The sequence below is a fragment of the Cyclopterus lumpus genome, chromosome 11, assembly GCF_009769545.1.
Source record: "Cyclopterus lumpus isolate fCycLum1 chromosome 11, fCycLum1.pri, whole genome shotgun sequence".
Lineage (NCBI taxonomy): Eukaryota > Metazoa > Chordata > Actinopteri > Perciformes > Cyclopteridae > Cyclopterus > Cyclopterus lumpus.
Genome location: NC_046976.1, coordinates 13,951,699 through 13,976,058, shown reverse-complemented (window position 1 = coordinate 13,976,058; position 24,360 = coordinate 13,951,699). Strand labels below are relative to the sequence as shown.

At 41.2% G+C, this 24,360-nt stretch overlaps 1 protein-coding gene across 1 annotated transcript in view; it reads right to left on the bottom strand.

The window, feature by feature from the left end:
• adgrb2 (adhesion G protein-coupled receptor B2) overlaps positions 1 to 24,360 on the bottom strand; it is a 126,155-nt gene that overhangs the window by 51,327 nt on the left and 50,468 nt on the right. Inside the window, exons 9-15 of the mRNA XM_034545263.1 lie at positions 23,305 to 23,499; positions 22,718 to 22,786; positions 22,083 to 22,191; positions 21,633 to 21,772; positions 16,351 to 16,454; positions 15,364 to 15,466; positions 10,217 to 10,260 (exon numbers count right to left, since the gene is read on the bottom strand). Of these exons, the coding sequence (XP_034401154.1) occupies positions 10,217 to 10,260; positions 15,364 to 15,466; positions 16,351 to 16,454; positions 21,633 to 21,772; positions 22,083 to 22,191; positions 22,718 to 22,786; positions 23,305 to 23,499 (764 nt within the window). The remainder of the gene's footprint in view (positions 1 to 10,216; positions 10,261 to 15,363; positions 15,467 to 16,350; positions 16,455 to 21,632; positions 21,773 to 22,082; positions 22,192 to 22,717; positions 22,787 to 23,304; positions 23,500 to 24,360) is intronic.

Genomic DNA, 24,360 nt, shown 5'->3' with positions numbered 1-24,360 from the left:
CTTTTATTCAGCTTTATTTCACCCATAAAGCTGAAACAAACCGCGATCTTTGTTATCACATGTGTACTACAGCAATAGATAGACACTTCTGATGTGGTATTAAAATTCAGTCTTATGGGCTGAGCTAACGAGGAAGAAATAAAAGGACATGTCTTTTGTTTTACTTCTGTCATAGCACTGGAATGACCCTTGAGCCCCTTTCTTATCATGGAAAACAACTACCAGATGTACAATACATATCAGTATAGTTGGTTTAAAGGCTACGGATCCCAAATGTATACTGAAAAGATATCAACCCTGCTTTATCCAAACACCAAATGTTGATTTAGGTAAATATACATACACCCCCCTCCGTTTGCGAGGATTGCGATAGTCAATTCATCTGTTGTTTGGTCTCGACTTCGACAAAGAAAAAACGTTTTATTTCCTGAATGTTAGAGTTGGCTTCATTTTGTCATGTTTACCACAACCATCATCTTAGATTTGCAAATTACCATGCAGAAATGAGCTAATTGGCACCTAACGCAAGGTACAGTTGGACCTGAAGGGACACCAGGTTTGCAGGTCTCTGGTCCTTAAATATTAAACCTTTTAACTGACGATGTTGAATTTCATAACAGTGCACTAATACAGGGTTCCACAATAACACATTACAATGCTTTCCAATGTGTTCCCTTCACTGCTCGCGTGGTGTTGCAGCTGTTAAGAAAAATAGGAAAAACTTCCTGAACAGCCTAAATTGACCTTTTATGTCTACTGAGAATAAATTGGCACCAACCCTTGACTGAAAGGGCAATGCTCTGAAAGCCAATTGCACCCTGTTAAGAAACACAACAAAAGGTTCAACATGCTTTGCATTCTTATCATGATGCAGAGATTTGAACTGGATGGACGTAAAGCCACTGCCTCCATCTGCTCAGTAAATTGAATAGTGACATTGCCAATGTCTCTCATCCGAAGCCACCTTTTATTCTTAACGGGCAAACACGACATAATGTATTTAAAGGACAGAGAACACAAACATTACGCCCTGTGATACGTGAGATGATGCGGCAAGTGGGCAACATTCAAGATCGTGTCACTGCTAAGCATTTCAAACAGTTTTACATAAGAAAATGTTGTTCTACACAGCTGTCATCAATGTAATAAGGATTAACATTATCAGCTAATTACAGCTGCTGGCAAACACTGTCAAAACTAATTTATGAGATGACCGTAGTAAAAAAAAAAATGTTTTGTGGTTAAATTGCAGGCCTTGTGTCCTCAGCTCTTTTGTTTATTGCTTATTTCTGGCTAAATGTGCCATCGAATCTGTGTGTATTTGTGATCAGCTGACAAGCAAAGCTATTACACTGGAGAGACACTAAAAGAATGGGGAACGATAAGGCAAAGGTGCAATGAGACGAAGACAGCTTATTAAAGAATTTTACACAGATGGAAATCAATAGCTTAAACTTATCCTCATTACAAAGAAAGTACTTTAAAGTCAAATTGCAATGAAGTCTTTAAAAGGTAGAACAATCTGGTTTAATATTCAGAGAATAATATTGTGAATTCATTGAGCAAATTACCACAAATACTGTGATAGCCCAGTGTTTTAATGTGCTTAAAAAAAAGTATATATATATACACATATATATATATATATATATATATATATATATATATATATATATATATAATGTTGACTAGTCATTGTCTAAAACAGAGTGATAGTTAGTGACACTCATTGCAAACAGGGAGTTAATGAGTCATCGACAGAAGGACTAGTGGGAAGGAGAGGGCTTGTTGTACCAGAGAGGGATTCCAAGGATCACGGAGTTAAGTGGCCTCACGTGGACACAGTTTTAAGGGGTTAAAACTTATCACGTTACGTCAGCATCAATGGCAAAAAAAGAATGCCAACCTGCCTGTTCAGTCAAGCATGTGCCTGTGTATTTCTTTTCTCTCTCTTCTTTTCCCCACAGATTAAGCATCAATAGAAATGTAAAATTACATTAAAAAAAGAAAATGCTTTTACATTGTAATATTCCAGTACACATGCAGTATTTGAAATCCCCACTGGTACACCCACCTAGGTGTTTTCAGACAATTTGCCTGATTAGACCTCTAGATTGTGCTTGAGTGACATCTCCCTAAGGTGGGACAACTTGCAGCACTTTCATTATTAATGGTGCGTGAAGTCTGATTTAAACATGTAATAGGCCAATTTAATTTTGTCATGTCAGAATGAAAAGCGCAGGTGTTAATAATCCGATAAATTATAGCGGAATTTCCACTTAACTGCTCTAGTTTCAGGCTCCTGTTATGCATCCTGGCTCTTTGTCACACTGTCATGACTTACTAGGAACTCAGAAAGAAGAACAGAGCCATCGTTAATGCCATTAGTGACACTACAGTCAAAAGGTCGCCTGTGAAAAAAAGGCAGATTGACATAACGCCTTCAACCAGAGCAACCAGGAAACCAGTGTTTGAAACCATTGAGTTATTTACCGTACTGATGTTTGTGATGCGTTTTCCATACTTATGTTACATTGTTTTCTTGTCACTTAGTTTGCTTAGATATTTTAAAGCCTAAACCAAGTTATTTTATGTTTGAATTCAAAACGCCAACCACTTTTTACCGCAACTGTGCACTGGGCTACCCGGTGCAGTTGAAAGTGACGACAAAGGATCTGACATAGCCCACGTTTGTCTGGAGAATCAGTATGTGACATGTTGGAGAACATGTTGACTGGATATGTCTCAATTGTACTGAACTTTTTGTTTTTCATATATAAAAAGAGTGGTATTTTGCTTTGCTCATCTTTTCTTTCTTCTTTTCTTTTAGCTCTGTGCCTTGCTCAATATATGCCAGGGTTTACTTTTCTCATTAAAGCCACAAAAATAAATGTGGGGGGGGGGGGGAGTGTGGAAGAAAAACTATTCCGGTTGATGGAATATATTCCAGTAGACATTACATCCCACGATCGCCAGGGAGCCAGAATGCACATTCACCAGAGGCCGTGCACATTGCCCCCTTTACTCTCAACACAGCGAGAAATCACTGAAGCCAATCTTCACATGACACAAATCATCTGCACTTACTCAACCCTTCACATCACCTATCATGCAGGACTGACCAGCCCCACACCCACAATGTGGACCCGTGTTTGCTTTTTAGTTCATGTGGGTATACTGTTTTGACCCAGATATTAAGTAGGAACTAAGCTTTTCTCTCTTACTCTGACTGATGTACAGTTGGGTCTTATAACCACAAGAACATGCTGTGAGATTATCTGAAGCTTGCTGCTATGTTTATATGCAAGACCACAGCTTACATTTTTAAATGTTATCCATTGTGGTTCCTCAAACATACCATATTTATTAATGTGAATACTATGTTTTACGGGTTATTAAAGGTGACCATGAAGGGGTAACCTGAATGAGACACCTGCCATCAGAATACATGCATGACTGTCCATCACAAGGCCATATATGTGTATGCTAAGCAATATTTATATAGGATATTCAAATAATTCACAAAAGCCCTAAATCTCCACATATTCATTACTTTCTTGTTCCCTTACTTCTAAATTGGGACTTGAGACAAACTAGAGAAAAAATACACCTTTGTGGCTTCACCCTACTTATCTTTTCTCTGGCTCATGTCATGTTAGGTTGTGACACAAAACCCTTCTTCTGTGATCCTCGTGCGAGGAGGATGCTTTGTCATTGACCTCCACCACCCCAATCTGCTTTCTGGCAAGGCCATGGGCTAATTTATAAGCTTCTTTCGGGGATTATCTTTCTTCCTGGTGTGCAAGCTAGTGAGTGAACAGGAAAAGCAGAGGTACAGGTTTTTGGCCACAGCCATTACCGGCCTAGTGTCCTGCATTCGCTGTAAACATGGAGAGCAGCATGGCTCTGAAGAAAGTGGATCCTGCTGAAAATTGATTCCAAAAACAATATATTTAATTATGTTTGTAATGGCAATGCAACCTGACATTTTCAACCATTACATCTCACATCAAATGTGGCAAAACTGAACATCTTGTCAGCGGCTCAAAGTGGACTTTTAAGGCCCACGAGACAATTCTGAAACTCACAAAGCCTACTTCCAACTGCACGAGAGAAAAGAGGATAATGTGATAAGTCAACAAGATAAGCATAAGGCAAATCAGATCTTGTGAGAGTGTATTTTGCAAAGCAAAATCAGTTAGAGGACCTTCACACAACAGCTTAGAAATGACCCAAAATAGATGTTAAGGGGTTATAGATGTAACTTACCCAGTGGTTCCTAAACTGACATGGTCCAGTAGTCGGCAATGTATTCCAACTGACAGCAGAGAGCAAGTCTTCTTTTTCCTCTACTTCTAATCTAAACTTCAAATGCTAACCACTACAAATGCCGACAAGGTCTTCGCCCAAGGGAAGTTTTAAAGGCTATCCCTGGCCGTACGGTATAGATCCAGTGCACCATACCACTCCCACTGGTCACATGGTGGTACAAATCAATAAAATAATACATGAAGTAAAAAAATTAAAAATTTAAAAATTTAAAAAGTAACCTAATATTCCTAATCTGCTTTACATAACCTCATCTCTAAGACTAAACAGGAGCACTTCTCTTAAGAGCAAGCAGCCCACACTTATCCATGACGTCCAGAAGCAGAAATAAATCATGTCTAAAGTTCTGTTTGTACGTAACACTCGTTAGAAATGATCTCAACAAATAAACAGCTAGCTAAAGGAAAGAAAGTACCCACAAGCCGACTGTGCTCAACAAGAACCCGGGCATTCCGCACAGAGAATCGAAGCTACCATGTTAAAGCGCTCTCTAAGGACTGTTGTGATAGCTGGGGAAATGAGCTGAGAGCCTGTCCACGTCTATAATGCTCCATGGAGGTAGAGCCTGCATATACCCGACTGGCCGACTCCCTCTTGCCGAGCTGACTCTGTTTGACACAGTCTTGATCCCTTCTGCTCTGTCAGATGGAAAAGTGGAGCAAGCCTGATCAGCCCTCCCTCCCGCCCCCCTCCTGGTGGCTACGCTGTTAAGTGTGTTAGTGTGTGTGTGTGTGTGTGCGTGTTTTTCTGCGCAAGGTGACGAAGGGAAAGGGATGAGGAAATATTCAATCTTCAATCTTTTTTTTCCGCAATACTATATGACAGATGTATACACAAACAAAATAAATATTTTAGCATAACATTTGGTCTTGTATGATGCACTTGTGAAAGGCTCTGCATTATCTGGTACATGGCGGCCTCTATTTTCAGACTGAACTGTTTGCTTTGTCCTAAGGGAACACACTCTGTGGAGCATCCATCTATTTTCTATACCCAACTAGAAAAGTGCATTCAGTAAAGCAAAAGAGTAAAGATCTCCCCCAGGTGTGTCTGCAATGTCCACTGCTATAATGTTTGAGTGAATGAACACAAACAATTCCCCCCATCAACACCACAAGCGCATCCAATGTATTTTTACACTTCTTACTATTTTTAATCTATGCAGCTGTCGGCTCCAGCTCCATGCAGTTAAAAAGCAGTGTACTGTGTGTCATATTCACTGTGTATTGTCAGTTCTGCTGTGTGTTTAGTTCTGTTAGCTGTTTGCTCTGTTTGCCAAACACAACGTAGGACAAAACTGAAGCAGTTGCTTATCTCTTGTAGTTGCTTATCACAATGGATCTGGTTAAGAGTCTTCTTATCAATCAATAACATATGTTGTACATTAATACATAGTTTTCCTGCAACACTGAGAGGTCTTTGAACATACAGTCACAACATAAAACATAGAGATTAGCCATGGACAGACAGAGATTTACATATGCACACACACACACATACACACACACACATAAACTCCTGGTCAACCTAATAATCAACCTGTTAAGGTTCAACGTGGGCTGAAGTATTACCAGCAAGTATTGGGCCTGCAAGATGTGGGCCGGTGAAGGCTTGAAGAAAAATGAAGCCTTATATCTCATATCTGATCGGGGCTAGCAGTTCGAGGCTACATTAGCTGCTACTAGCATAACACTCAAAGAATATAAGTGTTAAGTATCCAAGAGGGACAAGCCCTGTATGGGTGTCATTCTCTTTATCCACGTCCTAGCTTGTTTGTTACAAAGCAGAGTAAGCGGTGGCATATAAATGGCCATAACGTTGCCATGAAAAACAAAAGTGTCATACATTTGGCTAAGGTCAGAACTTGCGGCTATGCCTTTTTGTAAAATAAATGTGACAACATTTTGGCCAGATTTGTGTCCAGCTAGTGTTTGGCAGTGTGCAGAATATGGCTTTGACTTTTTACTTCATTAAAGGTTGCGACCTGCCAGTGCCAAAGCTGATAGCGGTGCCAGATCAATCTGAGCCCAAAGCAAGCCCCAATCTACCGTGTCAGATTGAGGATGTTAGAGCTAGTTGTGCTGCTCACCCAGCCATTAATACTCTATGGCAGTGATGGGCGGTGGGGGCAGGGTGGGGTCTGGGTCTTTAACCACTGATCCCTGATCAAGCTGAAGACCACTGGGGATTAGAAATAGGATTAGGTGACCCTCAACCCTTCATAAGCTTACTGTCATCCATCTATCTAAAGTGTATATTGCATTCATCTCTAACTACTGGGTCATATTTTTTTTTAAACACACTTTAAATGAAGATTGGTCTTTGGCCTGCCTGTAATGCAATTCAACTTTGTCATTTGTATGAAAATATGTTGCTATTATGCTGATTAGAAAGTAAAAATATCATGTATATTTAAAAATGTGAACATTACCATGTATAATTTAAAGTATGCTGCAAAAAGGCAGTTTGTTCTGATTGTAAAGCAGCAGCTATAGAATCAGTGACACATCTGGCGTGGCACATAGACAATCTAACAGGGCCAATCTATAATGCACCACACATAACACACGCAAGTGCTGCACTATACAGTTCAATGTGTATGTCAGTGGGAGCCAGAAATCCCACACTGAGGCAGAGGGAGAGTCAAAGCACAGAGATGCCAGAGGCAAGGTCAGCATCCACATCGCAGATAAATAAATAAATGAACATCACCATTGAAGAGCAGAAAAATGAAGGAGAAAGTGACGAGTCAAGGGAGAATAAAAGGGATTTCCTCCAAACATTATCAGAAAATGTTCAACATCTCACCTCTTCACTTCGACTGACCTCTTAGTTTCCAACCTTGAACAACTTTCATGAGAGCTAAACCTTACAGTATCTATTCGATTCGTCAAGGCAAAATGAATGAGATGAGGTTTGAGGGGACAGGCACATGGGGGAAGACAGAGAGGGAATGACGAGCACAGCGATTTGGGTGCGCAGATGGTGCCGACATATGGGACTGTTAGGGGCAAAATAAATAAATAAACACTCACACATAAATACTGAGATGAACTGTGAGTTCCACAAACTGTTGGCCAACTTAGCCAGCTGAGAGAGACCGCAAATCGTCGGGAGCTACCACTGAAATTGCTTGCAGATTTCTAAATAGACGACTACTGCGGAAAAACATGCACAATGACAATCATGTGTGATGGCGGCAGGCTTTAGATATTTGAGTTTCAGATCTCTAATTAAGTATACATTACCCATGAGTGCATTATAACAATTAAGGGGGAAAGACAAAATAACTTGTTTTGAATGTGGGTGCATCTGAGAACACTAAATATAGTCTGCATTTGTAGGTTATATAGATTGAAAGTTTTTCTTCCGTCTCCGGGGATGAACTTTTCCCCTGCTGTCTGGTTCAGCTGCTGCTGTGTTTGCCCTTCCGCCACATCGCTATCTATACATTCGCCATCTCTTGTCTGCCTTCCGCTCAACCTCAAAGCCCGTGGCTCAGTTCGAGAGACAGACAAGTTGAGAGAAGTGATATCCTCCAGCAAACAAATGGCTGCTTTGTACAACATGTTCTTAGTCCACACCAACTGTGCACGCTCCCGCCTAGCACCAGTCGAGCTCTGCTTCCCGACACCGACAGGCGAGTGACGGATTATTGAAACACCGACACTGTACAGTTGGTGTATACCGTGTATACATGCCACATCGATGTCCGTTCCTATCCTTGCATGTGCGTATGTACCCTTGCTGTACATAAAGTTTACAATTAAATGTATAGATGATGAATTCCATTCCACGTGACTTTCAGATTTAATTGAAGCGCACCAGTTGGCTTCGCTTCACAGCCTCTCTGAACAGCATCTGTGCACCAAAACAGCATGTTGCTGTGACCTAAGGCTGTTGACACTGAAACGGTCAAGTTTCTGCTTTAACTCACAAGCAAACAACCAATGGACATCATGAATATCCTTGTCAGTTTAGGAGAGCAGGAATAGCCAACATGAGCTTTAAAAGGACTCTCTGCTCAACGACGCTGCTTGCTGGTTAAGAGAGAATCAGTTATTATAACTGGAGCACTCTTGTTTTGTTGCTTGCCTTTCAGTGTATGTCACATTAACTAGGTCTTGGTGAGCGTGTGCGTTTGTGTGTCAAAGCCTCTCAGCATCTATGTGTTCTCCCCCCTGTGCGTGTCTGCAAACATATTACCTTATCCCCGGCAAACACATTTGGATGTTTTCCACATTCCACCCAGTTTAAGTGTATGTTTGATTAATAGACATCGCCGGCACCGTGCCACTTTATATTCTGTTTGGCTCTCTGCCTTTGTAACGTCTGTGAATTTAATTTGATTGCAGCTGTAATCTGCCGGCTAGTTAATTGACTTTGCCGAGCTTTGTTCCTCCCCTACCTTGACGTAGAGGGGTAGTTTGATAAGTTACAAAATGTCCAACACTCTCCTGTGGACCTGCGGTCTCATTGAGTTCTTCAGTTACTGGAGAGCAATCCTCCACAACTGGATAAACTATAATATGATCGTGTGGGAGAATCTGAGCTGAACAGAATTCTCTGTCATCCATCTTGTTGTCACAGTGGACAGGGAGGCTCACTGTGATGACAAATTCAATACTTATAAGAAAGTTATTTGCTCTGTCGAAGATTCATCTGTCAAATATGGCTCTTAAAAATGCTGTACGATTAATCTGCATTAGCAAATACGATTTCGAGGAAATTAATGCCACCGAATCAACAAAACAATGAAACACTTGACAAATGCATCTCCACTTAAGGTCATCTTACTCACTTATCTGGAGAAGTTAGACATTTCACACGGTCTTCAAAAGCATACAATGTTTGCTCACTTGTCACGAAGAAGTCTTAATAGTGCTCTGAATAATAATATAGACAATACTGAGCTAAATTAATCCGGTAATATTCAAGCAACTCAAAGCAATTGCTCATAATTACATATAAAAAAGCAATTGCTGACTTGAAGCATGAGACAAGATGTGTTCAGACTTAATATTTAACCTAAACCATAATTTTTTCTTAACCATAACCAAATGATTGAGAGCCCTGAACCTAAAAACATGTGTGGTGCTTCATACAGTATGCCCTACCGCCAGTCACTGACCTTACCCACCATGGCATCCTTTAAAAAAATAACTCGCCAATGAAAGCCATCGATTTAGCCTAAAATGAGTGATAAATCATTGTATTTTTTAGGATACAGAGTTGCATTTGTTCGGTTGTACTGCCATTGAGAGAATATATGGGCCATTCAAACACAATGGCCTTGTAGAGAAAGTGCAGTGAGACCATGACCTGCTAGAGTACCAAACTCTGGCTTAATGGTCCTAAACAAGTTTGACTTTGTTATTGACAACAAGAGTAATCACTACGTGGGTTAATGGTTAAAACAGTGCGATCAATTATGTAGTTCACTACATAATCCACATGCATCAGTGTCAAAGAGTCATTGGCCTAAATAGACAAATGAGAGATAAACCATTAGGTAAAAAAAAAAAAAAAAAAGCTTCAGGTCACTGGTGTCATAATACTGGCTTGTTTAAATTGAACCAGTTTACAGTTCAGAATTGCAAATGAACGCTCTACCACAGTGTGAGTAAAAGTAAACGTCGGAGAAGAGGACCAAAGGATTTCCAGCGATTTCTTAGCGACACAGAGAGAATGGTGTTTGTTCTCATTGACTGATTTAATTAACACAAACACAAGGAACTTCATTAGACTGTTTTCAGTTCATTAATGACATTCATTTGAATGGGCATGAGCGCACACAAGATAAACATCAAGGCACACGCTGACAGACATGCATTACTCCGCTGTACACTCTCACATGCACTCATCAGAATCATTTAGGGTAACTTACGGGTTGCCATAGTCCCAGACAGCGCACTGTGCATCAGATGTACCCTGTAAGATACAGAAGGGGGGGGTGGGGGGGGATAAGCTGTTATTGCCAGTCGAGAGGGTGAGTGAGAGATGGAGGCAGAACGAAGACAGAATAGCTCGTTGCCAGAGGAAAAAGAGTAATGCTGCATGGACGACGGAGAGAGGTAAACAGACAATGAAAGAGACCGATTGAGACGGACGGTGGGGGGGGGGGGGGGGGGGGGGGGGGGAGATGGAGAAAGAGTCATTGTCAGGAGACACAGCAGCTGCTGCTGCAAAAAGAAAGAAGGTTTGTGAGCAATGAATTGAAGGGATTGAGAGACAAAGAAGAGGCCATTTCATGGACAATAATACACAGCAAGTTGGGGTCATAAACATAAGATAACAACCAGTAGTGGAAAAGCATTACAATGCTTTACTTAAGTACAACCACAGTGAGAAGTAGTAAAGAAAAAGTAAACAACTATGAAGCAGTAAAATGTATTTTAGTACCACACATACCTTTCAGAATGTGTTAAGACTCACAAAAGTCAAATAAAGTACTGAATAAAATATGTATGTCTGAACATCTTCATATGTATTCTAAGCGGTGATAAAACATTTTTTTTTAAACCACATAAAATGAAGCCGCACAACACCTCACAGTGGTCCGAATGCTGGTGATTTGCTATCCAGCTCACTCTTTAACCATCGACTGGCTGGAGCCAAAATTCAATGGTGTCGAGAGGCAGGTGAATCATCTGGTAATCAAAGCTCAGTCACACGTGGTGGAGAAGGAAGACTCACAATGACTCAATCAGTGAATCAATCACAGGATTAATATCTTTAACTGCCTCATCAAAACGGGTTCCAATGGTGATCCTTAGTGATCTCTGCATTGATTGTTTTTAAAGACTTGTCTGTGCCATTTTTACCTGCACTCCTCATTTGGTGAGCGTTGAATTGGTTTTAGTTGGGCTGCTGGTCTGGATCTAAAATTCTGTTCTTACATTGATCAGCAGCTTAACAATTATAGTTAACCGATACCCTTTCTTTGTCTTTTACAGTAAGACTGATCTGAGTGATCTGTAACTAAATCAGGTACCCACAATTGCGATACCGTTCTTCCACTGATGAAAAAAAAAAAAAAAAATGGATCCCTTTCTGAAACTAGTCTGTTGGTCCTTCCTGAGTCCTGCATTAAGCCCTTTGCCTTTGAGCTCCCCCTTATGGTAAAGGAGATTATAGCAGTAATTCCACAGCCACACTGTTCTATTCAGAAAGAAATCAGTCCCCTTTAAGTTCTGAATTTTTTTTCAACACATCACCTCTTCTTGAGTGACGGTTAAAGGTTTTTTCCCCAATATCAAAAGCATTTTAAATGAAGCAAAAAGGGAGAGAAGAAGGTGATGCACATTGAAGTCTGCACGACGAGGATGTGTTTCTCTAAAGGCAAGGTCACCCCTCCTTCTCTGAATAGTTCATGACTGATCTCCCATGAATCTGTGAATCTTGGGCTCTCTGCACGGCTGAAACTAAGAGGACAGGATGATGCAAGGTTTATGTACACGGGATCAGAGGCTGTGTGACACAGATTGATGGATGACAGAGCTTTGTTCTGCCTCACGCGCAGACCGCCGCCGCCACTGACATTAGATGTCCCTGGGCGTGCATTAGCGTGGCGGGCTCGGTTAGCATTCAACTATCAATCAGCATGCCTCACGTCCGACTGTATGCTGCAGCGGGACTGACACCCGTGCACTCCCACAGTGTCTGCCTCCTTATTCGTTGTATAATGACAGCGTCTGCTTGACTGATGCGCCTCAAAGGGATTGACGTGTGTCTGATTCTAACAGCTGCATTTATGAACGATAATTATGGCGACAACCTTTCAAAAAGGACTCACCATTTTCTTTAGTGTATTCACAACCATATGTGGTATACCACCTGGGGGTATACATTGACTAATGCATATTGGCTGTGAATATGGTCAGCTAATCAGATTAAATTAGATACTGCAGCAGACCACACTGGTCTTAAAAGACTACTTTATATCGGATATTAAAGATCTAACTCTTGGAGAGAAAGAAAATAATAAGAACAAATATCCATTTAAAACATTAAAGACATCTCCATTCAGGATATACCCATCTAAATTGCAAGAAGAAAGTGAAACTACTTTCATTACATCCGATGAAACTACTGTAAGTGCACACAGTAATATATTAATTCAAAGGCAGTGTGAACATGTGTTGATCATTTCTCAGCTCGGCCTGAACTTCATTAGGTAGAACATGCTGAGGGAATGAAAGGGAGAGCAGAGTCTCCGGTCATGATCTTCAGCTACAGTGCTGTCGATGTTGACCTTGGCATGACTGAAACCTCTAATATCCTTCCGTGAAAAAAGAAACTTACAGCAGCCTGTCTTAGCCGAGCATGAAGACTGAAAACATGGGTAAATAGTTAGGATAATGTGAGGACAACCTTTAGAGGTACTGTAAACTGTAAAAGGCGTATGGCTGATGTTCCTAAAGCTAACCAGAGCTGCCTTGCATACATGAAAAGGCTAACTGAAGGATAGCTAGAGGAGGGGGAGTCAGTCTACTGGTCTACTCTAAGGACATGGAGCATTCATAGCCCCACACACACATACACACATACACGCAATAGGAATATATGTGACGAGTCTGGAGCAGATATCCTCTCAGTGAAGACATGGCCGTGCACAGACACCTACAGAACACCCCCATTCGAAAGCGAAGCCTGGGGCAGCTGCTGCCCCGGCAGTGCTGCAGCAGCGAGATGTTTCTACAACTGCCAAGGTCGACATCGACAGCACTGCAGCTGAAGATCATGACAGGAAACTCTGGCCTCCCTTTCATTCCCTCGCCTTCACTGGTTCCCATCAGCATGTTCTGTCTAATTCAGCCGAGTTTTGGGTCGGCTATAGCTCATGGGGATGAGTGTTCGTCCCGTAACTACAAGGTAGCCGGTTTGAGCCCCGCTCTCCCCATAGTTGCATGTCAAAGTGTCCTTGAGCAAGACACTGAACCCCCAGTTGCTCCCCGGGCTCTTCACTGCAGCCCACTGCTCCTTAATAGCCAAGGATGGGTCAATTGCAAGAATTTCCCAATGGGGATAAATAAAAGTGTTTCTTTCTTTGAATTAAAGATCTTATTTTCTTTCTCTCCAAGAGTTGGAAGAAATTACTGATACCTCTCATATCCTACCTTTAAATAAGAAACTACAGCCAGCAGCCTGTCTTAGCCTAGCATAAAGACTGAACACATGGGGAAGCAGTTAGGATAATGTGAGGACAACCTTTAGAGGTACTGTAAACGGATTGCATTACCTCCAGCCAGCTAGTTAGCTAGCTGTTTTACAATGTGTCCAGTCTTTAAGATAAGCTATGCTAACTGGCCGCTAGCTATGGGTTCATACTCAAACGGTATCAATAAACTCAGACAACTCTCAGCAAGAAACCGTATCAGTGTATTTGACAAATGATGAAACTGCTTCAATCACAATTCAGTACAATAAATTAATACAAAATATTTTGGTTATTTTGATATCAAGTAATCCTGGATATGAGCAGTGGTTGCATTTCAAATTAAACCAAATTAGTATTGTGCTAATTACTTTTCCTCTGCAATAGCATTTCATATTCGTTTTATGGAAGAGTTTTTCAAATGTCATATTACTTAATTTTCTACACCACTTAAGTCAAATATTCCTCTTGAGGTTGGTTATGCTGTAGATTAACTTCTTCCCTATATTTTAGATTTCTTTTGTAATAGCCATTATTATAATGGCGACATAGAGTTAAAAAATGTGGTCATTTTCCAGGCAGGAAGGCTCTAATGAAAAACATTTTTCTGGGTGCTTTATGGGAAGTAGTAGTAAACTACTGAGCATGTCCGGTACTTGGCCAATACAAAAGCACTAAAGTCAGGATATGTCAGCCTGTGCTGCATCACATTTCACCATTTATTATCTTGTGCATATCCAATATTTTGGGAAGTATAATACTAAATAGTAGTTTCCCTTTAAGCAGGATAATAATATCCACACAAACAGTGGTCTAAGGTATGCATATGTGCATCACAGCCCAGTACTGTACTGTGTGAGACAAGTGTTTATCCTCAGCGGGTGCCTGGGGTTATCAGTCCAGAGCAGCATGCTTGGATCAGCATTAAGACATCATCCTCTAGACAGCGGGTGTGAAACCTGCAGTACCACTGCTTTGCCAAAAGTGTTAAAAAGCAGAATAATAGGGAAATAAAAGATAGAAGCATTTAAAGGAAATGCTATAATTAAGTAATGAATCAGTAGTTTAAAGCAGGGAGATGGAGTGGTGGGGGAGAATGAATACAAAGTCTTTATAATGAAACACTGCAATAATTTTGACCCTCAGGTCCTGGTTGACACAGCAATAAACTGATTTCAGATTTTACTGTGTGCGTGTGTGTGTTTGTCGTCTAGATAGAACCATTAAATATTCAACATTATTTTCAAAACTGTGCCCACCTTTGCTAATGAAACTTATTGGCGGTCATGAAAAGTGCCTCTCATTAAACTTGCACTTAGTCCTTTTCAGTGAAGACACCACACAAGTCATTTATAATAACACACTTCACTGTAATATAAACTGAATAGGCACCAGGAGACGCTACGATATAAGCAAGTCAAAAAGGTCTGCATTTATTCAGGCAATTCAACAAGCACTATGGCACTTTATAGCATGCAGCACTTTCTCTTTTTCTCTTCAGAACATGGGTCAGCTGGGAAGAAAGGAATCCTTTAAAGCCTTGGACAAATGTCATTTGTGGGCCAAACTTGCTTCTCATACAAGTATAAAATAACAAAATGCAAACCAATGCTTTAGAAAGGGCCTTATATGGAATAACTTACTCTTTTGTTACCTGCAATACGTTGATGTTAATGAAAAATAAGTCTTCTGCTGGTTTAAAACTACCCACTCATCTGGTTGGGGAAGTTTAGATAATGAAATTGAATAATCTCCACTCTCACATACACTATGTTGAAACGATATAGATCTTGAGGAATCATGACAAGCCAGTGAAGAAAACGTTTAAAATCATGTAGCTATTATGGCTAAGGTTAATTAGAGATTAGAGAACTTACATTAAAAAGTGGTGACAGCTCCACCACCACCATGGGCTTGCTGGGTTGCGGTTCCGGTCGTATCGTCACTGTAAGGATCTTGGAATTGATCACTGCAGGGAGGCTGCAAAAACACGCACAGTCACATACAAAATAGAGTTATTAATTTAAGAACTGTTCTCCATAATTCAAGTTTGGTTCAAAAAGTTTCTCTGATTGTGGATGACAATTTTTATCCTGTTTGTCATACACACAAACGCATGCATACATCCACAGATACTCAGAAACAGACATACCCATTAACCTGTTATTCTTTTGGTGGTTTCTGAGTGTTTACAAAAAATATATACACAACAAAAATGAAATTAAGTAAATATAAAATCTGAGAAATAAAGACCGAATAATAAAAGGGAGAAAGCCAGAGCTAGCATTTGAGTAAAAACAGAACAATGGACCTATTGAAATTCAGCAGAGCTACAGGGAGAAAAGGGTTTTAACAGATCCAGCTCATCCACAACCAAGAGCACTGACCTGAAAACAAGGGCCCAGGGCCCATACAAACACCATATCACAATGGCCTTTTGACAACCTCCTGATTCCTCCTATCTTCTATTTTTTAAGTTCTATCGAAGTTTCAGAACCCATTAGACCAGCACCCAGTCGAAGCCCACTGAACATTTCCAAAAATACATTGACAATGCAAAAGAAAGGGAAAAAAACATTTAGGAAATGTACTTTTTTGGAGATCTAAGACATTTGTCTGAAAACAAATGTAGATTTGGAGGTTGGAATTAGATAGAGAGAAGAAGCGACGGATGAAAGGGCACAGAAATAGAAAGGTAGTGAGAAGGGGAACTAAGAAAAAACAAAGCCAAGGGAACGTTGTTGGAGGAAGTATTAACAAAAAGAGATCCAGAAAGGTAAACAAAAGGACAAGGAAAGGAGTAGAAGGAGAGACATGTTTGAAAAAGTAAGAATAGTTAATCAGCGGACTTGAGAAATACTCACTTTGGTGCTGGTAGGATGGCACTCAGAGTCCTGTACAAGATGGCTCCGATGACATAGTACATTGGAGACTCTGACTCTGTCTCCGTCTCCGTCTCCGCCTCCGTCTCCGTCTCCGTCTCCGTCTCTAAAAACACAGGACAATGTGCAACCAATCAGCCTAAATCAATGGCATGGTTTACAGAAATCATCTTCAATATCAAGTATACATCTATCCATCAGTTAATGTACACTGTAAACTGGACACACTCCACCACTCAGCAATCCGTTTTGCCACATGTGCACCCTTCACCACCCACCACTGTGATCTTTACAGGTTGGTGGATTGGCCCTCCCTTCATACCAGGCGACTACACCACTGGCTGCTCGTGGTCTACAAATCCATTTTGGGAATGACCCCTTGCTACCTCTCAAATCTGCACATTTCTGACAGCAATCGCCGTTTAAGATCCAGTGACTTTATTAGGCTCATCATTCCAAAAGTCCGTACTGTGCTTGGTCATAACGCCTTTCATTTTGCTGCTGCAAATGACTGAAACTCACTACAAAACACGCTCAAACTAACAGCTCTCACCTCACTCAACATGTTGAAACAAAAGCTGCAACAAGTCATAGTTGACTGCTGTATTTGCTGACCAGCCTTCACTTCTCTTTCTCTCTTCCATTTTTACAAAGAGCATCCAGGAATCTGCCTTTTTCTTTTTGAACATAGTGTTTATTAATTTAACTATGTTGTTTTTAGCCATTTTCTCATGTGTTTGTCATATTGTATTGTATCTGTGCTGTTTGTGTCACCTGTGTGGACTGTGCTACTGCCTCTTGGCCAGGTCTTCATTGTAAATGAGAATTGGTTCTCATTTGATTTTACCTGGTTAAATAAAGGTCATATAATGTATTCTTCTTCTCCAGTCCTGGTGCAAGGACACAGGATGCTGAAGACGTCTTTTTTTCACAGTACAGCTAAAGATCTATGGGAATACTTTTCAAACTGTTTTGGTAGATTGATGGCTTATTGCACCAAATCAATATTAAAAAGAATAAAACACATTTGGTCGTATATTGACTGGGAAGATATAGGAAATGATATTCAATATCAAAGCTGAGAATCTGACATGTTGGAGAGTGTTGGTATTTGTGATTGATTTTAACCTTCAATGATTAATAGGTAAATTGAATGTAAATAAACTAGATACAAACTCATCTTTTGGTTGGTGAAGGAAACAAGCACAGATTTCACCTTTCTCATCAAGCCACAATTTCAAGTCTTGAGCTGCCACTGACAAATGCTCTGTTGACGACATCAAAATAAGAAAATGTTCCACTTTAACAAATGCAATGTCTTGGTTTCACACTTTGTATGGTAGAGACACAATCTGTGTCAATTTGTTTGCCTTTTAGCAGCTCAACTATTGCTCAGCAGAAGCATCATTTCGAAAACTATCTCCATCATTCTGAAGTGTCCGTTTTAGACATCTCAATATCTTTTTTCCCTTGTTTCAACTCCCCTTTCTTCCTTTCCTCCTCCTCAGTGCTCACCCCTCTCATCCTCATCTGTTGTTGTGGCCATTCTCCAACCCACTCTTCAACTTTTCCACAGCCCTACTTCACAACCCCTTGCCTTCCACCACTCCCTTCGGTATTCTTTCACCAAAAAGAGCAGGGGCTCCCAAGGAGACGTGGTGTTCCTCTGTAAATGCCACTTTGTCTCAAGTGAGGGAAGCAGAAGGAAGCAGGGAGGAAAAGTAAAAGGGGAAGAGTTCATGTTGAGAGTTGCCACTCCCTCCTTTGCCCTTTCAGGCTGAGGGAAGCGAGGGAGGAGCATCGGCATAGAGAGCGAGAGAGGAAGAGACAGAGGGGGCTGATGGTATCAGACGTAGAGGATGACTCATCCAAGATCTGTCTGCCTGCCGAAGAGGTAATACTCAGGAAGAGAGATAGCGAAAGAGGTAGAGACAAAAAGATCTCAACAGTGGGAGGAAAAAAAGCAATTGTGAGAGTGCGAGGAGGCAAAAAACAGATCAAAGTCAGCATGAGAAAGCGTGTGAGTGTGATGGATCCTAATTGGACAGTGTCTCCAAAGGCATGCAAATGAGAAAGTCAGTGTATTGTGGGTAAATGGTAAATCACTGCATGATGGGGTGGCACTCCCACGCAAGAGGATGATTAATACCACAAAACCACTCAATCACCAAACCCTAATTTCCCGCAAACCGACTTTTTGTCACTGTGCGCTTGCCGAACATCTAAATGATTGGTGGTCAGCTGTAATCCAGCAAAATGGTAAACCACCAGTCCCCAGCTGTGAACTTTAATATGCCATTTGTCAGGAACAGATATGTCTGGAGTTGATGCAAAGCCATGATCTACGGTTTTAATCAAAGATCGAAAGCTCCATCCAAACAGTTCCATCTGAGTTACTCTTTTCATTCTTGCCTGGCTTCTTTCCTTTCTGTTTGCTTTTTTTTTTTCAATTTTGTACACATCACAGACACTTTTAAGAATTGACAGTACTGTGGAATATCATTACTTTCACACTTGAACAGACTATTTGAGATACAATATCCTATAGAACTTATTGATCAATACCATCTCTTTCACCAAACTGGTCAAGCGGTAATTCATAAAGAGACAGAAAAAACAAAAGGTAAATGAGAAGATCAATAACACTTTCATGTCAGTGTGGAGTTGGAACCAGGACGTTATTAGCTTAGTTAGATAGGAAGAAAGCGTTTTGGGTGTCTCCTTCCAAAGTTCAAAAACACGCTTTCCAACACCTCCATAGCGACTTAAGTAAAACACTGTTTCTCCTCTATAAACAGCAGTTGGGGACTTACATGCTATAAGTATTTCTTGGATGACAAATAATGGATGCATTGACTTCCTGGAGTCTGTCATTGAGAGGTTGGCAAATTGTCATTCCAAGAGTTCTGTTTGTGTATGGATTAATGAAATGAGCTACGTGTTAAGTAGTAATTAGTTAGATGTACTGGAGGGTATTGCATCAGAATTTAAAGAGAGACAGGCTTGCTGTTTGGCTAGCTGTCCCAGATACCAGTGTTTAAGCTGAGCAAGGCTATTTCCCCCTTTGGTTGTAACTCTGTTCTTAATGGAAAGAACTGAAAGTGGCATCAATCTTCTCATCTCACCTTTGTCAAAATAACAAATTGGCCTTCACCCTCAAATGTCAAACTATTCCAATCTGATACACAACTTTTACTTCAGCAGCAATCCACAAATTCCCTGCTCACTGGTAATATTTGGAAATTCAACACAGTTACGGTTAGAACTGCAAATAAGGAAGTCAGTCACTAACACAGTATAGAGAGCAGAGCTCATGTAGTTTGTGTTCTTGCTCGGTTAATACTTCAATGTTAACCGAGCATAACCGCATGCATGTACCGGCAATGGTGTATTAGAAATATGAGGTCATTGCCGGCCTGTATGTCTGGATGCATGCGGATGCGTGGCTGTAAAGACAGTGAGAGTGTGTTAGAAAGAGACACAGCGGAGGGAGAGAGGGAGTTTCTCACTTCGAAAATAAGTGAAGAAGAGTCCCATCCTCTGTCCAGTGGAGCGATTCATGAACCTATCAATTGGCTCTGTGCATGTGCAACTGTGTGCGTACGTGCACACACAAAAGTGCCAAAGGGCCTTTATGAACATAGTTAAGCTGTCTATTGGAGATAGGCTTTCATTATGGGGTAAATGAACCAATCAACATGATAGCAATCAACTGAAGACCCCGATGGACTGCCACGGGAAGAGGCATAGTTCCCACAAAGAGAACTAACAATGCCATAAGAACAACAACATGCAGTTTGGATGAAACAATTGACTAAATAGCGTATGTTAAAAGGTCAATGGCATGTGCTGAATATCATATGACGAGCAGAGGAAATGTGATGCAGCCGGTCACTTTTATTGCGCTACAAGCACAGCAGGAGAGAAATCATTCACCACCAAACGTTAACAGCATAATGAACCCCCCAAAAATGGATGAAAAAGCATAACAAGCAGTAAAGTAAAAAAAAAGACAACATTGCAAGGCAGCAGCATTAAACAAGGGCTAGCTTTTGTACACCCCTTTGTTTTCCACTTGCAGCCTAACATTCATCCTTTGAGATATCAGAATTTGGCGTTCCATCAAATCTGGAATAACAACCTACGGCAACGCATAAACCTGTTCTGTTTCATGAAAGCGAGACGAATGGTTCGATGGAAGAAGAGCACAATATAAGCATATTACGCAGTGCATAATAAAGAGACAGAGAGAGTAAGTGAGCTGAGGTGAGGTGCCCGAAGGTTAGCTCACAGGATGTCTTCAACGCCAATCATAGAGAGTCTGTGTCATCAAAGCAAGTCGGAGGTCAAAGACAGCTCTGCTGTATCGGCCTGCAGCCTCTCTGAACTTTAATTTGGGCAAGGGGCGGGGGGGGTGCCAGACAGGATGTCTGCCAGTGTAATGTCCAGTGGGTATTGACCTTTGCCTTTGTCGGTAGTGGATGGCATCTGCCACAGCAATTCTCTTATCTAATACAAACCACTTTCTTTCAACTCCTTTAAGTCCCCTTGTCTCCCCTGAACAGCCCAGCTCTTCTGCTTCCGGGTGTCTTCTTTCACTTCATGCTCATGTTTGGACAATCACTTTGCTTGTTTCTTGGCTATATTTGAAACCACATGGAAAACATTCACAGCAGTTAGCTCTGTTGTGTTGCTGAAAGTGAAGAGATATCCTTCAAGACTGTATGAGGACTTGATCCTTTCAAGGGGATGTGACACACTTCCTCACACATGAAAGACCTGCATCTTTTTGAGGAGCCCTCCAGGGCCTCTTTGCAGTCCAAATTCTTCTCGGCATTACCCTTCGACATCCTTGAAAAGCTTTCTATCTGCTTCCATGAGGACACATCTCTTGAGTGTTGGAATCCACACTGGGATAACATTTTGGTCTGACCTTGGGCTGGTGAGAGGGTTGAGTGGAGCGACAACAGGTTCTCATATGTTTAGGAGTCAAGACTGAGAGTGAGGATGACAACTAAAACAGATCCGGTTACAGGCTGAGTGCTCCTACCTGACAGACTTCCTGAACTGTTGTTTGCTCGAAGAATTATCACCAGCTTCATTTAGTTACAAATGGTGAGATGTGTTTGTTGTGCCTTGGTCTTCTTCTGATCATGTGTTTTATGTGCAGTACATAGGGTGGCCCGGACTGAGGGGTACAGATTGGTACCAAGCAGCTTAAAGTTTGGACAAACCCCGACAGTCTTATTTCTCTAACCTTCAGCCGGCATGGTGAAGACCTCTTTAGGGATGTAGAGCTTGTCCTCTGCTGTTCTGGCCCAGTCCTTCATCCCTCTCCGGCCCTTCATGGGGAAGTTGATATCGCTGGAGACTGCTGACACCGGCTCTCGCTGGATGGTTATCACTGTGCAAATAAAGAGATACCAAATAGACTCAGTGACGTGCAGAGAACACGAAAGATGAGGTGAAAGCAAGTAATGTAAATAAATAAGGTTTGGAGTGAGACAGCACTATATTACATGACAAGTTAAAATGGAAAATATTGAAATGATTTTAATGAGAAATGATCTGATGATGAATAAAAATAAAATGTTTAACCCACACTCAGACCATCATCCTATAAATTAACTAAATAATTGAATGTCTAGTAAAATTGATATTGGTGTCAAATAATCTTTTATCTGACTCTTTTATCAGCATTGTGTGACGCTTACTGAGGTTGTTGGTAACCACCAGAAAACTCTGGAAAGGCTTCTGGGCTTCTCCAATGAGGTGAATGAAATCTTCTAATATCCTCATCAGCAAAGCAGCACCGGGAGCGACCTGTGGATGGATGGGTGGGGGAAAGGTGGGCGAGGTTAGCATATATTCCAACTTTGTCGTAGTTATTATCCACCACAAACTTTCTACGAGACTTGTGCCACCCACTGAGACATTTGCATCCTTTGTATCATTTAGAATGTGTTCCAGGGCGGTATAAATTGTAACCAATTGGGACATAATATCATATTTTTTTTAATTTATTTATCGTGTCCAGATGGCAAGTAAACACACCTTGACTCAAGGGCATCAGGCTGGGTCACACACAAATGTGTAAACATGCACACTCAGTGTCCTTAATGAGGAGCCATTGTATTCATTAACAGGTGTGTTTTTATGACTCTCATTAAAAGGTAATGTGGGGTAGAGTCACACCCACCTTTACACACAAATTAACATATAAAACTGACTTAATAACCATACACCCACCACACACACTTGGTACAGTAGTAGGTGGCCACTGATTGTGTTTGAGAGGTATAGAGGAACACATACAGGAACACACATTCACACACATAGAAGGTCTCACCTGGTGGGCGTCCTCCCATTTCTCTAGATTTTCCATGTCCAACATGAGGCTGACTACCTGGAATAATTTCTAGACACAAGATAAAGAGGTTGTTAATGCATCAGAGTCATTAGATTGTGTTGTCTCATTTTGTTTCTGTATGCACTAACAAGTTTGCCATTGTTCCCTATTGTTTGAATATCCTTCACCCAGTACTGCAGCAGTTCTCTGGCCACAGACATATAGTAATACATAAAAGAGAAAACTGCACACCTGTAGGTCATCAAATGCGGAGCAGAATACCAAATGGCCGAATATAGTAAAACATAAAATAATATCTGTCAAATGCGTGAATGAGACTGGAGCATTGTTCCCTCGTACAGGCAGTGAACAGAGAACAATGCTGCTAAAAATCCAGTTTGAGGCCATAGCAACTGGGTAGCTGCAGAGGCTCATTGTTATGCAATCCCCATGCAGTAGAAAGTGGAGCTTCTCCATTGAAAACTAATTTGGCCGTGTTGCAAGTGTGCCTGTGTGTGAGAGTTTGTCTTGGACCCCGTGTTGAGTACGATTCGTGACTTGAAGGGGGGCTCAGAGGCTATGCTTACCTGCACGTCGTCGGTAGCTGGGATGTAGGTTGCTCTTTTGAAGGTGTCCGTCACATTTCGCAGGATCTCCGTGGAAAAGAGAAGGTCACCACTGTAGTAGCTCCTCCTCTGCAAGAGCTCCAGGAGATTCCTTACGATCTGAGACATGCCCTCCCCAGCCAGGGTCCTCTGACCCTTCGCGAGATGCTCTCGTAACTACAATGTGCAGAGAGAGACAGACATTAAGAACACTTGATGGTTTTCACCTCTGCTTGTAACAGTCAAGATGATTTAAAGGCATGCCCATTGGCACTTACTGTGTGTGGTACACGTTTTCTTATTCAAAATATGTCGCTGGTGAAAATGTCATGAACAGAGAAACCACACTAACCAAAGATCATGTATTTTTTTACAAGAAATCAAAGGAAGGTTTTGGATGTGAGCTGAGAGGAGTGTTTCAAGACAGGAGTATATACAGAAGGTACATTTGTGTGCTTGTGCTTAAAATAGGTGAGCAAAAAAGAGACCTAGCAGCAATCTCAGGCAGAAATTGGATCTCATCACTTCAGAGACAGAGATACAGAAAGCAATGTGTGTATGTGAATTGTGAATTTCAGAGCGAGTGAGAGGGAGGGAGAGAGAGAGACAGAGAGAGATAGAGAGATTGCAGAGGGAAAGCGCCTGGAAGAAGAGAAGATAACAGCAATCACAGAAAATTAATTATTGACTCCTAGTGTTAATGAAAGGTTGGAACAGAAGCTAACAGTGCAATCAGCTTTGTCACGTACAATCCCTGACCCCCACCATCTCCCTCTGCCATCATCGAGGAGATGAAAGAGGTTGAAGTTCACAGAGCAGGAAAACAGTCTGGCTGATGAACACATTTATTAGCTATGTTCATTAATTGATAAAGTGTGAGTGCAAAGCTCTGGAAAAGCTAATTAGAGATACCGGCAAGCCCCGAGTAAAAACACGCCGCTATTTTGAGTAAACTTTTTACAAAAGAAAGTTGAACAGAGGTACATAATGAGTGAAAACAAAAGGACAATTGAGACAGAAAATAAAGAACCTTCACCT